Source organism: Eptesicus fuscus, chromosome 6 (genome assembly GCF_027574615.1).
Source record: "Eptesicus fuscus isolate TK198812 chromosome 6, DD_ASM_mEF_20220401, whole genome shotgun sequence".
Classification (NCBI taxonomy): domain Eukaryota; kingdom Metazoa; phylum Chordata; class Mammalia; order Chiroptera; family Vespertilionidae; genus Eptesicus; species Eptesicus fuscus.
This window is the reverse complement of record NC_072478.1, coordinates 105,421,580-105,437,383: the sequence shown is the minus strand read 5'-3', so window position 1 is coordinate 105,437,383 and position 15,804 is coordinate 105,421,580. Positions and strand designations below refer to the sequence as shown.

Sequence of the window (15,804 nt, the reverse complement as noted above, 5' to 3'; positions counted from 1 at the left end):
GGTGACTAGAGGTTACGGTAGTGTAGTTGGGTCAGAAAAAAACAGTACAAGGTATTGAAGAGTCAGGGTGGGATACTCAATTACAAAATATTGTCAGTTTTAAAACGTTTTGGCATTGTTAGTTTGAAAGAGATGTTTTACGTATTTGTTTCTGTCTTTAGCACAAGCATTAAATTTATGTTGGTGTTTGAACTTTATAGGTTGTATTTTTTAAATATGTTTTTATTGATATTAGAGAGAGAGGAAGGGAGGGGAGAGAGAGATAGAAATGCCAATGATGAGAGAGAATCACTGATCAGCTGCCTCCTGCATGCCCCCCACTGGGGATCGACCCTGTAACCCAGGCATGTGCCCTTGACTGGGAATTGAACCACTGACCTCTTGGTTCATGGGTTGACGCTCAACCACTGAGCTACACCAGCTAGGCTATAAGTTGTATATTTAATATTTAATTTATTTCAGTTAAATACCTATTTTTAGTTTTTTAAAAATATATATATTTCATTGATTTTTTACAGAGAGGAAGGGAGAGGGATAGAGAGTTAGAAACATTGATGAGAGAGAAACATTGATCAGCTGCCTCCTGCACACCTCCTACTGGGGATGTGCCTGCATCCAAGGTACATGCCTTTGACCGGAATCGAACCCGGGACCTTTCAGTCTGCAGGCCAACACTGAGCCAAACTGGTTAGGGCCCTATTTTTAGTTTTTAATGTTTTTTACTTTTTCCTACAGAAGGTTTGAAGTCTCAAGTTGCCCGCCACAGTCTAAACTATATACAGGAAATTGGAAATGGCTGGTTTGGAAAGGTAAAGTGTTGTTTACTTCTATTTTTTTCCTCCTACTTATACTGTTTAGAATTTAAGGCTAATTAAGAATTGTATTGCGTGACATTCCACATTCTCTGCAGCCGTTACAGTCCTGATTGAGTTTTCCCATTACCCTGTGAAACTACATGGGAATGTGAGCTTCAACATTTCTGTGTGGTACGTTCTTCCAAAAAGGTCCTTTTATTTTTTAAAAATACATTTTTATTGATTTCAGAGAGGAAGGGGGAGGGGGAGGGGGAGAGAGATAGAAACTTCAATAATGAGAGAGAATCATTGATCAGTTGCCTTCTGCACTCCTGAGGAAGTTCAAGGGAGAAAGTGGAGACAGCCTTTAGACAAGTCTGTAGAGGAGATTTACTCTGAAAGCAATTAGAGAAATGGAGTAGGAGATGTTTGGAACCAGCCAAGATGGTAGACAAGTGGTGTCATGACTGGACTCAGAGGACAAGTTGTACACTTGTTGGATTGGACTGTTGAAGTAAGTGACTGGAAATCAAAGGACTGGCAGAGAAGAAGTTAAAATTCAAGGTTTAGGACATACTATATTTATTAATTAGCTAGGTATAGACTCATGGGAGTGTTTGCTGAGATGGGATAGTAGGAAAATGATTATTGGAAGTGAGATCAAAGAACTGAGAGGTTGTGGTTTTGAAGAATTTGTCCCTGCATCTATTGAACATCAAGAATGGTAACAGTGGGGGCGGGAGAGAAACAACGAGCCAGGTTATTGCAATAGCATACTATTATTCTTTTTGAAATTGATATCTTATGGTTTTTAGTCTTATAGTATATTGGCACAAGTTGGCTCTTTGAAACAAACAAAAAAAAGTAACTTTGTTAATTATCAGAATTTCTTGTTCTGTTCATATTTCTGCCCTTATATTCCTAATAAAGACATTAAATTCTGTTCAAGTATATGCTCTTTCTTTCCAGGGCATTAAAATGAATCTATTTTATAAAAAGATAAAATAACTTCTAAAAGGCAGCCTTTAGTTTTGATCATTCTTGAATTAAATAAAAATGTTTACTTCATCATCATTTTTATTTTAGAGGCCTGGTGCATAGGATTCTTGCACTGATGGGGGCGTGGCCTGCGGGGATCAGCCCACTGTGGGAGAGCCACTCATCCCGGTCAGCTGAGTGGCTATAGAACCACCCTCTGAGTGGCTGCTCCCTGGTCCAGCATCTTCCATGGAGCTGGAGCACTCCCCTCTCCAGGGGACCCTTTGGGGCTGGGCCCAGGGACAATAGCACTGAGAGGCAGCAGAGTAGGCCTCAGTCCCGCGGCGGCCACAAACCCGCCTCCCAGCCTCCAGGGTCAGCTTTGCAAGCCTGGTGGCGGCATTGCACAGCCTGTGTGCATTTGGAGGAGGCGGCAGGGAGTGAGGAGGAGGAGCCTGGGGCGATGATCACAGCCTGGGTTCCTGCTAGTCGGCCCGGGGGTTGCAGCAGGAGCAGCTGCTCATCCCAGTCAGCCGATCAGCGCTCCCACTGTGGCAGCCCACTGACCACCAGGGGGCAGCTCCTGCGTTGAGCAGCTGCCCCTTGGTGGTCAGTGCACATCATAGCGACTGGTCGACTGGTCGTTCTGGTTGTTCCCCGTTCAGTCGCTGGGCTTTTATTATATAGGATACTAGAGGCCCGGTGCACAAAATTTGTGCACGGGGAGGGGGGGTGTCCCTCAGTCCCTCAGCCCAGCCTGCACCCTCTCCAATCTGGGACCGCTCAAGGGATGATCCCAGGTAGGATCGGGCCTAAACAGGCAGTCGGACATCCCTCTCACAATCCAGGACTGCTGGCTCCCAACTGCTCGCCTGCCTGCCTTCCTGATTGCCCCTAACCGCTTCTGCCTGCCAGCCTGATCACCCCCTAACCACTCCCCTGCCAGCCTGATTGATGCCTAACTGCTCCCCTACCAGCCTGTTTGCCCCTAACTGCCCTCCCCTGCAGGCCTGGTCACCCCTAACTGCCTTCCCCTGCAGGCCTGGTGTCCCCCCCAACTGCTCTCCCCTGCAGGCCTGGGTCCCGCCCCCCAACTGCCCTTCCCTGCAGGCCCGGTCACCCCCACCTTCCCTCCTCAGCCGACCTGGTCACCCCTAACTGCCCTCCCTTGCAAGCCTGATCGCCCACAACTGCCCTCCCTTGCAGACCTGGTCCCTCCCAACTGCCCTCTCCTGCTGGCCATCTTGTGGTGGCCATCTTTGACCACATGGGAGCAGCTATCATGTGTGTTGGAGTGATGGTCAATTTGCATATTACTTATTAGATAGGATAGAGGCCTGGTGCATGGGTGGGGGCCGGCTGGTTTGCCCTGAAGGGTGTCCTGGATCAGGGTGGAGGTTCCCTTGGGGCATGGGACGGCCTGGGTGAGGGGCCTATGGTGGTTTGCAGGCCGGCCACGCCCCCTGGCAACCCAAGTGGAGGCCCTGGTATCTGGGATTTATTTATCTTCTATAATTGAAACTTTGTAACCTTGAGCAGAGCCAAGCCTCCTGCTTGCTCCGTGGCTGCAGCCATTTTTGTTGGGATTTATTTATCTTCTATAATTGAAACTTTGTAGCCTTGAGTGGAGGCCTGGGCCAGCCAGGGTGTGCGGAAAGCTTGGCTTCCTCCATTGCCGGGGAAACCCAAGCCTCCTGCTCGCTCCATGGCCGCAGACATCTTGGTTGGGTTAATTTGCATACTCGTTCCTGATTGGCTGTGGGTGTGGCTTGTGAGTGTGACAGAGTGGTGGTTAATTTGCATATTACTCTCTTATTAGATAGGATTATATTTTGGAATGCCTTAGCATTGTCCTATATTACATTTAATATTTCATGTTTAACTTCTTATTTTCATTCTCATTTTGTGTTCTATTAATTTCAGTGCTATATTTCCCCCCGCCCCCCTGAATTTTGATTAAGGTTTTAGTACAAGATAAGGGCCTGGAATAATTGGAATGCCATGGATTTTTAGCATTATAATGCAGTGATAATTTGTTTGTACATTGGCTCTTTGTCAGTTTACTTTATGTGAAGGAGACAAAATAAAAAATCTCATTTGAAGTGTTTTTGAGAAATACTTGTTATGTTTGAACTGAACTTATAGATTACTCTTCAGTAATACCATTGGAAATTTCCATGAAAGTATAATACATTTTTAAGTAAATAGAAAAGAGATACACATAAATTTATGAATATTGTAAATATCTAATGAATGGCTTAAAACTGAAGGTTGTATTTTACTTTTCCAAGCTTTTTGTGAAGTAGTATTTAAAATAATAGAAGGCCATCTGCTTGTTGCTGAATTTGTTTTCCTGTATTCCATTTCCTAATAAATGAGACACACTTCTTTACCATTTTGTTGGGAGTGAAATGAAAAACTGTTCTTTGTTTTAGGTCCTCCTTGGAGAGATTTACACGGGCACTAGTGTAGCAAGAGTAATAGTGAAGGAGTTAAAAGCAAGTGCAAGCCCAAAGGAACAAGATACTTTTTTGAAAAATGGAGAACCATACTAGTAAGTAATCCTTAATATATGTTCTGTAAACACAGTCTGTGGTCTTTTGAAAATCACATGTTTAAAACTACTTTGTAATTACATTGTAAAGTATATAAATGTTGAATCACTATATTGTACACCTGAAACTAATACTGTATACCAACTATACTTAAATTAAAAAAAAAAAACAAATCTAAAGGGAGCTATAGAACATGAGAGTTCCTAGTAAGGAAAGGATGGCATTGTAATTCCAAAAGCAAGAAGTAGAGCATGATTGTCAAGGTTCTTGGCAACAAATTGATTTTGTGACCCTAAGGGAGAAGGAAAGATTGAGATTTGTCAGCCAGACACAGGGGACCTCAAAGAAAACCGACATTGATGTCACAGGCACATCTGCTTGTCCTGCTCATTCCACTGCACGTCATTTTGTGCACCTGTCATGGATAACGAAAATGAACTCATTCAGGAAATTTCTCTCTTTATCTCTGTATGGACAGATTGTAAAACTTCATTCAAGGAACAATATTTTAAATATGTCACTTAAAATTACAGCATTGTTAGACCTAAGAATATTTTATCTACCAAGTAAGTTTGCTTTTGAGTAAAACCAAAATATTTTTTAAGGCCCCAAAAAACTAAACTTTGAAATTTCTGTTTGCAAAATACACAATTTAAATCAGATCCAGAATCTCATAACGTAAGACTCAAAATGAAAATGTGTCTCAGTAGGTGAGTTGTTAAACAAACTGATATTCCATACCAGGGACTACTCAGCAATAAAAAGGAATCCTATATAATAAAAGGCTAATATGCAAATTGTCCCCTCAACCGAGAGTTCTACTGGGAGTTAGACCAGGGGGCAGGGCCGGCTGGCCAATCACCCGCAGGCGCTCCCCCTGGCTGGCCCCGCTCCCAATTGCCTCCCACCCCAATTAGGGGTGGGGCCAGCTGGCCAACCTTTTGCATCCCCTCCCCATGGCCGGCCAACCTCCCTCGGTCCCTCCCCGCCCTGGCCAGCCGTCCCCGCGCGCCCACCCTCCCCCCATCGCTCGCTAGGCCAAGGAACCCCACCTGTGCATGAATTCGTGCACTGGGCCTCTAGTAGTATATAAGGTAGATAGCCTAGGAGTAGCTGGGCTATCTAGTATGTGGATTGAAATGCTTATTGATACAGGCAACAATTTGGATAATCTTGAGGGCATTAAGTTAAATGAAAAAGGTCCATCTTAAAAGGCCACATACTGTATGATTTCATATACGTAATATTCTCAAAATGAGAACATTCTAGAAATGGAAAACAGATTAGCTGTTGCCAGGGCTTAGGGAGGAGGGGATGTGGGGAGGCAGGGTAGCTTGGGGAAAGCCTGTGTGGTGAGGGAGCACTTCTGCTTTTCTGTTGAGGTGGTGGTTTGGTGGTTGTGGGAATTACGCATGTGGTAACAGCACACAGATGTGCACACGTGGGTGCTGTGTCAGTGCCCTGGTTTCGGTACTGCACTGTGGCTGTCAGATGTAACCAGCGGGAACCGGGGGAAGGAAAGGTGGAACCTCTTTATACTACCTTTGCAACTTATTGTTAAGTCATAATTGCTTTAAAATGAAAAGCTTTTAAAAAAGCTATTTTGGCATATTTTTTTTATAAACTTTCTTTTGGACAAAATATTTTCCAAAAAAGAGTTTGCATATGCTGTGGAAATTTATGGAAGTAGTTATAAGGTAGATAGCCTAGGCGTAGCTGGGCTATTTAGTATATGGATTGAAAATAAAGCAGAACTTTATATATTTTCCTTGCCTTTTTGAAAGTGCTACTTCAAAATGATCATCTATAAATTAAAATTACTAAAATTAGAGATTTTGAAAATGTTCACCCGATTACCTTTGAATGATTTAATTATTAGATAACAATCAGTCTGTTAATGAGCTCTTTTCAGGTTATCCTATTGAAATCATGATGAGTGTTAAAATGTGGATTGCTGTTGGAACAGTTTACTCGCGTGCTCTCTGATGAACAGTACTGTGACTTTCCCCCCAGTGTTCTTCAGCATCCGAACGTTCTTCAGTGTGTTGGGCAGTGTGTAGAAGCAATCCCCTACCTTCTGGTGTTTGAGTTCTGTGACCTGGTAAGTTTTTAGTAGAAATTCAAGGTCAAGCATGCAAAAGGTTTGAGAGAGAGAAATCCTGGATGAGGGGCCGCTTTCACTCTGTCCTCCATATTAAGAACTTAATGAAGTATTCATTCATTACCTTTGATAATAGTATTAGTGTTATTTTATACTTCATCTCTATGCTAAGCTATTCTTATGCATTGCTTATCTAATCATATTTCTCTCTCTCTCTTTTCTAAGCCTCGCCCAAGGATATTTTTTCTAATGGCCACTCATCTATTGATACGCACTTGGGCTGCTACCAAATCTTGGCTATTGTAAATAACGGTGCAGTGAAATGGGGATGCATATATTCCTTTGAGTTGCTGTCTTAGGTTTCTTTGGTGTCTCTTAGGCAGCCACTTTTCACATTCCCTGAAGTCTCATTTTTTGAGGAAACTTCATACTGTTTTCCACAGTGGCTGCACCAGTCTGCATTCCTACCAACAGTGCACGAGGGTTCCCTTTTCTCCATATCCTTGCCAACAATCATTTGTTGCTTATTGGTAATAGCCATTCTGACAGGTTTTAATTTGTATTTCTGTGATGATTAGTGAAGTTGAGCATCTTTTCATGTCTGTTGGAGAAGTGTCTATTCAGGTCCTTTGCCCTTTTTTTAATTGTATTATTTGTTTTTTTTGGTGTTGAGTTATATAAGTTCTTTATGAATGTTGGATGTTAACCCCTTATCAGATATATCATTGGCAAATATGTTCTCCCACTCAGTGGGTTGGCTTTTCATTTTGTTGATGATTTCCTTTGCTGTGCAAAAAGTTTTTAGTTTGATATCGTCCTATTTCTTTATTTTGTTTTCCTTGCCTGAGGAGATATACAATATTAGAAAAAATACTACAAGAAATGTCTGAGGCTTTTCTGCTTGTGTTTTGTTCTAGGATTTTTATGGTTGAAACACATATTTTATGTGACTCTCCTCAGCCATATTGGGAGGATGTTACTCTTGAAGGCTGGGCATCTGGAAAGAGCTCCCATCTTCCCCTCCCCCTCCCCAAGCTGTCATAGGCAGGGCAGAGCTAATGGCTATTTCAGTTAAGTCCACCATCTGTGATACATTGATCAACAATCCTATGTAATAAAAAGGTAATATGCAAATTGTCCCCTCTACCGGGAGTTAGACCAGGGGGCGGGGCCGGTGGCGGCGGCAAGTGACTGGGAGAAGGGAGGCGCCCCTGGCTGGCAGCCACTAGGGACCCTACCTGTGCACTGATTTCGTGCACTGGGCCTCTAGTAAAATTTCTAAAACAGTCGTTACTTCTCAAAAAATTAAAATGGAATCACCATGTGATCCGGCATTTTCACTGGAACATAGAATTGAAAGCAGGATCTTAAAGAGATTTCCATGCACCCATTTCACAGCAGCGTTATTCACAATAGCCAAGAGGTAGAAGCAACCCAGGCGTCCATCAATGGTTGAATAATGAACAAAATCGGTTATATCCGTACAATGGGATATTATTCTCATGTGCTAAGTGAAAGAAGCCAAGTCACAAAAAGACAAATACTGTGTGAGTCCACCTATGTGAGGTATCTGACGTAGTCAAACTCAGAGACAGAGAGAGCAAGGCTGGCTGCCAAGGGCTGGGAGGAGGGGGATGGGGAGTTGGTATTTAATGGGTCCGGCGTTTCAGTTGGGGAAGATGAAAAAAGTTCTGTTGGTTGGATAGTGGTGATGGCAGTTGCACAACAGTGTAAATGTATGTAATGCCCCTGAACTCTGCACTTAGAAATGGTTAAGATAATTTTATGTCATGCATTTTACCACAATTCTTAAAACATTGATAATTACCTACTATTATTTAAGGTCCTATACTCTGTGTTACCTATACTAGGAGGAGGCAAGAAATTCCCAGATTTCCTTGGGAAATCTGTCAGTACTTGGAATGGCTAGTCTCATGTCAAAGTAAAGGCCTTTAATCCAGGGCCCTGCCAGTGTGCCCAGTAGTGAGAGGTCACTTGTCTGCTTGGGCAGTTCTGTGCTCATCACCTCTCGGCCCTCGTCAACTTCAGAAGCTCCCTGCAGCAAGGACCAGGGCCTCCGCGGTCCCTGGGCCTGCGGTCTCGGGCTCCAGGCTCGGTTTGCAGAGGCTCCGTGTCAGGAACGGTCGGGGGGGTCAGCCCAGTGAGCCGGAGAGGGCCTGCCTGAGCCGAGGGGCGCCATCCAGGCAAAGCCGCCGGCCCGCGAGCAAGCAGCGGCGGGCACCGTGAAAGGGCCACTCTCTCCACATGTCCTTATAGGTCAGGCGCTATTGAGGAGCCTCCGGGCGTCACCCGGCCCTGATCATGCTCGTGATAACATCTCTTAAGTAGAAAGGAGAGAATATTTTTGCACTTATTTAGTTCCTTGTGAGAGAGAATTACCAGCCTGTTTTTCAAAAACACTTTATCTTAGAATTTTATGAAAGAAAATGAAAACACTTCTGAGTGAGATTGGCAGCTGGACCGTAGCCGCTGATGTGTAATGCTGGGGGTCGGTGTTGATGAAGGAGCCCTCACTGCGGGGCGTTGTCTGTGACTTGTTGCCATGGGAAATACACAGAGCCATCACGTGAGCAGGGAGGCAAGGAGATTGTTTTTTGGGTAAGGATCACTCATTCAACAAAAACATAGCAAGCACCTATTAAGTACGAAGAGCTGGGCAGTGCCCTGGGGACACAGAGGTGAGTCTTTCACACACACACACACACACACACACACACACACACACACATCCCCGCATCCCCACATCCCTGCCTTTTCTGCCTGTAGAGCCAGGCAGGCCTGCTTCAGCTGCTCATTCTGCCACTTGTGTATCACCTTGAAAAGTTACCTGAACTCCTTAAGCCTTAGTTTAGACATCTGTGAAGTGGGGATAATACTGCCTACCTCACAGACTACTCTCACCATTACTAAGATTATGAACGTCAATTGCTGGGCTTAGAGTATGTGCCCAGGAAATGGTAGGGTGTTTGTTTTTTTCATTTTTAGTTAAAGTCATTTATCATAATCATTGAGTAAAGATTTGAGTCGTGTGTGTAGAAGAAATCGAACTAGAGTCGTTGGGGAAGGCTTGGCCAAGGAAGTGCGTTAGATCGGAGTGTGGAAGATGAGTGGATTGACTTCCTTGGCACAAAAGGCTATCAGGAGCAGCATGAGCCGGCCCGGCGGTGCGGGGGGAGCAGCAGATGCTCCCGCGGGCTGCAGAGTCTAGGCGGCGGGCGAGGAGAAGCAGGTTGGCATCTGCTGAGAAACATCCGTTGGGTGAAAAGCAGTGACACCACTGGGGAGACCAAACTGCAAGTTGAGGTGACGGAAGGGCGTAGGTTACACTTGGCCCTTCATCTCCCCCTTCCCCAGGCCGGGCTGCGGCCCTGGGCCCGTGGCGCTGGCTCTTTGCCGGCCGGCTGTCCTGACTGCTTGTGTCCAGGCCGTCCTGCCCTCCTGACGCCTGCTTCACTCCACCCCGGGTGTGCTGAGGCTAGGGCCCCTGTAGCCGGCTCTGCCCTCCCTCCTGTCACAGGCCCTCACTGCTGGGCACCGAGGTGCACACCTGGAGTTGATGCGTCAGGTGAACGCGCGGGGAAGCTGTTCTCTTCAGGAATTTGATGCCACTAGAACATTTAAAATTACACATGTGGCTGGCACCTGTTTCAGTTGTGTCTGGAGAAGTACAGTCTGAGGTTCAGGTGTACTCTGAGTTTCAGAACAGTCCACACTCCCTCTTCTTGAAGTAAAATCTGTTGCATTTCCTAGTTAACAAAGATAAAACTTCCAAACAGAATCAGTTAGATTTTACTTAAAGTAAAATACTTTCTTTTTTTTTAAAATATATTTTATTGATTTTTTACAGAGTGGAAGGGAGAGGGATAGAGAGTTAGAAACATCGATGAGAGAGAAACATCGACCAGCTGCCTCCTGCACACCCCCTACTGGGGATGTGCCCGCAACCAAGGTACAAGCCCTTGACCGGAATCGAACCTGGGACCTTTCAGTCCGAAGGCCGACGCTCTATCCACTGAGCCAAACCGGCTTCGGCTAAAGTAAAATACTTTACATATTGCCTCTTTTTGGCTAGCTTGAGTGTGCAGAGTAATGAAGTAATAAATATTAAGCCCAATAAAATGTTGACACTAGAGATTTTCTCCTAAATTCATTATTATATTGTTAAATTGAAATATGATGGACTGCTTTGTGGAAAATTATTGTCTCAACTTTAATTTGGGAGAACATCTTTTAGAACTTCTCAGAAAGTTTTTCTTTCCCCCTCACTCATTAAGCAGTGATACCCACATTAAACAATGATGTCCCTCGATATCCACGGAATTGGTTCCAGAATCCACCCAGATTCCAAAATCCACAGATGCTCAAGACCCTTATGTACAATGGTGTCGTATTTGCATATAATCCATGCACATCCCCATGTATACTTTTTTCTTTTTAACCCTCACCTGAGGATATGTTTATTGATTTTAGAGAGAGATGGAGGGAGAGAAAGAGAGAGAGAAACATTGATGTGTGAGAAAAACATCAATAGGTTGCCTCCTATATGTGCCCATACCAGGGATTGAACCTGCAACCTAGGTATGTGCCTTGACGGGGAATTGAACCCACAACTGTTTTAGTATAGGGGATGACGCTGCACCCAGCCATCTGGCTGGGGCCCTCCTGTATACTTTAAGTCATCTCTAGATTACTTATAATACCTACTAAAATGTAAATGGTATATAAATAGTGTATACTGTGTGGTAACAAAAAAAAAAATCTACATATTCAGTTCAGATGCGATCATTGTGGGTCCAACTACTAGTACATGTCAGCAGCAATGTAACTTTCAAATATGTTTGATCTGTGTTTGGTCTGTGTTTGGTGGGGAACCTGTGGCTACAGAGGAAGGGCTATATTTGCCGAACTCATGCTGTTGTAGATTCTGGGGACACAGAATCAGACAGAGCCCCAGCCCTGGGTAGCTTATTTCTGGCGGGAAGGACAGACAAGCAAACAAAGTGCCAGTTCGGACTGGGCGTGATTTTAAGCAGTGGCTGCTCAGGGTGGAGGCGGGAGGTTTTGGTCTGACCCACTGGGAAAGCGGTGCCACTGCTGAGAAAGAACAGATTGTGGAGTTTCACGCAGGACATGTGAGGTTTGAGGTGTCTCTTAGGTCATCCGGGAAAGGGTATCAAGTCAGCAATTGGACAAATGAGCCTCGGGCTCAGGAGATGGAGGGGTTTGGGGCCAGGAAATGTATTTGAGTGATTTATTTACAAGCCATGGGGTGGGTAGAATCACCCAGGAGTGCGTGTCACAGTGATGAGGACCAAGGACTGAGCCCGGGGGTGTGGCAGCACTTACAGATCAGTGAGGGGGAGGATCCAAGAAAGGGCATGAGAAGGGAGTGGCCAGTGGGACAGGAAGAAAGCCCGGAGGCTGTGGGGAAATGGGATGGGCCCATCACTTGGCTATGCTGGTGAGACTTGGACCAGTGACCAGCATGTGGCAGAGGCCGTCAGCCATAGCCCCTTGGGAGCAGCTGCAGCTGAGCGTGGGGGGAGGAGCAGGGGGGTTGGGGGAGTGAAGGATTAAGAGAGAGTGGGAGGCCAGGAGGAGGAATAGCAGACAGACCAGCCTTGTGAGGGTTATCTGGGAAGAGAGGAGGGAACTGGGATGGCAGCGGGAGAGGAGTGGGGGCCCAGGAAACGTGTTTGGTTCTTTGTTGGATTTACCTGAGAGGTATTTGAGCATTAGAGCGGCAGAAGGGATGGGCTCACCAAGAGGTTGAGCTTAGGAAGGCAACGGGGTGACTAATCTATATATATAAAAGCCTAAGCGACTGGCCAACCAGCCAGTAGCTATGGTGCACACTGACCACCAGGGGGCAGGTGCTCAATGCAGGAGCTGCCGAGCAACAACAACTTAGCAGAGTGCCCTCTTGCACTCTGGGACCCCTCGGGGGATGTCAGACTGCAGGTTTTGGCCCAATCCCTGCAGGCCTGGCCGAGGGACCTCACCGGTACACGAATCCGTGCACCGGGCCTCTGGTCCATAATAACAGACAGAGATGTGGAGGTGCGTAAAGGTGGATGGAGACGGGGGTGTTGGGGTTCAAGTGGTAGTGAGAAAAAATAGTTGTAGAGACAGGGACTGGGTCCCTGGGGCTACAGCTGTGATGATAGTCAGCAATGCTTAATATGTGGCTATGTAGGCTATTCATTCATCCTTTCATTCAGTTTTGTTTAAAAATTATAACTTCCTCCCCCTCCACCACCAAGTCATCCTATCAAACATAAATAACTAAATTTTCAGTTACAAAGCTATTTAATTGTTTGGTGTTTACATTGTATTGAAATTAATTAATTTTTCTCAGTATCCTGTCAAAAACTGAATAAAACCCTCATGGCAGTTTGTGTTGGAATTTAAGTAATCCATTTAAACGTCTATTATTCACTGAATGACTCAAGAAGTCATTCCCATTTGTTGTTCTGTTATCTGAGTTCTTTGTACGTATAGCACTTTGCTGCCATCTAGTGTCAAATTTTTCTTTTTGATTTTTTTTGGATTTTGGGGAGGATCTGAGACATTTTTAAACTGGGATAAAGGAAACTATTTTTCAGAATACATTGCTATTTTTTAAGTGTTGGGCATTTAAAAAAAATATATATATATATATTTAATTTATTTCAGAGAGGAAGGGAGAAGGGAGAGAGAGATAGAAATATCAATGATGAGAGAGAATTATTGATCAGCTGCCTCCTGCACACCCCACACTGGGGATTGAGCCTGCAACCTGGGCATAGTTCCTTGACCGGAATCTAACCCGGGACGCTTCAGTCCCCAGGCTGAACTGAGCCAAACTGAGTTCACTGAGCCAAACTGGCTAGGGCAGTGTTGGGAATTTTTAATAGCAAACCAAAGCAGTAATCCGACTACTCACTAAACATCGTTAAAACATAAATAAAACAAACTAGACATTGAAAAACAGCTTTGTTTTAGATAGAATGGGTCAATGTTTAGTACTTATATAATAGGAACATTTTTATTATATAATTAAAGGTTTTATTCAGATTTTTCTTTTAAATGGAGAGCTCTTAAGGATCTTTCTAGACCATAGATCTAACCCTGGATCCTGCCAGTCATCACAAATCTCCCCCATGAGAAACTGCTCAGGCTCCTTGTAATCGCTGACGTAAACTCCTCGCCCCAGGTTAGAGACCTGTGGGGAGAGGCTTTGAGTTTTTGCCCAGCAGAAACCCTAGGAGTGTTAGCATTAGGAGCAGAATCTCCTGTTCGCTATTTGTCTTCTAGTGAAATTTGGGGAGTGGCATCGGTTGTGGAGAGAAGATATTTTAAGAACAGTGAGTGGTAATGAATATATCTCAGATAACCTTGAACAGTCACTGCGCCCACTCTGCCCTTCCTCCGCCTTCATGGCCAGAATCTCTTCGTGAAGTGTTCCTGGTTTGCCAGAAGCTTCTGTTTGCTTTGAGAATTAGCCAGACACAGCCAATGTAATGCTACCTGGTGTGGGGTAATTTTTATCGCAGATGGGTACTTCTGGAAAGGGGTTATCAAATGAGTTTAAGCTGCCATTTCATTGGTAATATAAATAAATTAAGCTATTTGTTTTCATACTTAGTTTCCATGTGATCTACCTTATAAAAATCCCATAGCCCGTAGGCCTGGACTTTTTTGCTGGACTTTTTCTGGGTTAATTTATTGTCATCCAAATCTGCCTTTATTCCCACCACTCCATGCTGGGGAGAGCTTAGCATGATTGTATAAAGCTTTAATTTGGAATTAAATCACATCAATAAATATTTAATCGTATGGTAGAGAATGGAGAGTACTTATTTCCTCCAAAGTGAATTCCCGAAAGCACGCAGCCTGGAATTAGAATGAATTAGTCATGAAATAAAGCCAGGAGCAACATGGGAGCCGGCGGAGTCCCTGGGAGCTCAGCGTTGAATGTACGCGTAGTGCATGCTGAGGGGGAGTTTGTGCATCTTCCTGCCCATGCTGCCGTCCTTCGAGTAGGCTGCTTGGCCTCATGAATTTTTCCTGAGGGACTGGAATGTCTTTCTCACCGTGGTCTTTGCCCAACACGGGCCTTGGGGAAGCTGGCAGACACCTGAGGCCGTTGGCCCCAGTGCTGCACTTACTGCCCTTCCTTTTCCCGTTCCCATTGCTCTGTCCCTCGGCCTTGTTCACGAGTGCCTGGGCAGTAGCCTTCATGATGGGGTGCCCTCTGGCCCTGTGTCTCCAGGCATCCCCACCGGTAGTGCTAGGGGCACCGTTTCCTTCACTCTCATCCTCTCTGTTCCCTGCACGTTTCTACTCCTGTCTTAGATTAAATCGTGCGCCATTGCACAGTTCCCTTTCTCACTGTTCTGTCTTACGGGGTTTATAGAACAGAGATGAGCTGGCCTTTAATTAGAATGACCCTAAAGGTGAAGAGTGTTTTCTATACCTTTGAAGTATTTGGTTGAAGTATTTTGTAATTTGAAACTTGTTCAGTCTGTGATGCTTTATTGAGCTAACTCTAAGTAATTTCTAATAAGTAATCTTAGTAACTAATGCCCGTTAAGGCACATGTTTAGTTGCCCCTTTGTTGTCTGCTTGTAACAGCGAACTGAACTGGTCTTTGCAGGGCGATCTGAAAGCGTACCTGCGCCACGAGCAGGAGCACCTTCGGGGGGACTCGCAGACCATGCTGCTGCAGCGGATGGCGTGTGAGATCGCCTCGGGGCTGGCGGCCATGCACAAGCTGCACTTCCTGCACAGGTGGGTCCGGCCGGCGGTGGGGGGAGGCCGTGCAGTTGGTCAAAGGGCCTGTGAAAAGCTCCAAGAGACGGGCTGGAGAGTCCACTCCGGCTTACATCGCAGAAGCGGTCCTGTGCTTCCCAGTGTCAGAATAAGTTGGGCTTCGTTTAAATCAATACCGGGGGACGCAATGTCGTAATACAGCCTAAGCTCTAGGAATTATTCCCCAATTTCAAAGACTGTACCAAGTTACACATTGCTCTGCATGAGAAGAAACATCCCGAGTCTACCCCCTGGCATCTCCCGTGTCCTTGTCACGTCAGCCTTAGGTTCCGGTTCTACCTGCTAGGTCTCACGGTGTGTCCCACGTCACTGCCCTGGAGAGGATGAGGGCCCAGGAGGCTCACGGCAGGTCTTAGCACTGGTTTCTGGCCAGGGCTCCAGAGGCCTGCCGAGTGGTGCAGGAGGTCAGCGGTTGTGTGAGCAGCACAGCGGTGGGTAAACACCTCCCTGTCAAAACTGTCTGGTCCTACTCACACAACCGCGGCTCCCTGGAGCACGTTGTGTTCAGATCATGGATGTAATTTTGTAATTAAAACAACAA

At 45.3% G+C, this 15,804-nt stretch overlaps 1 protein-coding gene across 3 annotated transcripts in view; it reads left to right on the top strand.

Moving 5' to 3' along the window:
* Positions 1-15,804, top strand: part of LMTK2 (lemur tyrosine kinase 2) — a 61,352-nt gene that overhangs the window by 21,705 nt on the left and 23,843 nt on the right. For 2 of the 3 annotated variants that reach the window (XM_054718170.1, XM_054718168.1), the window contains exons 4-7: positions 736-809; positions 4,208-4,326; positions 6,341-6,428; positions 15,088-15,221. In XM_054718170.1, the coding sequence (XP_054574145.1) occupies positions 736-809; positions 4,208-4,326; positions 6,341-6,428; positions 15,088-15,221 (415 nt within the window). Of the gene's footprint in view, positions 1-735; positions 810-4,207; positions 4,327-6,340; positions 6,429-15,087; positions 15,222-15,804 lie in introns of those variants that run through there. The other variant, XM_054718171.1, reaches the window with a different exon arrangement.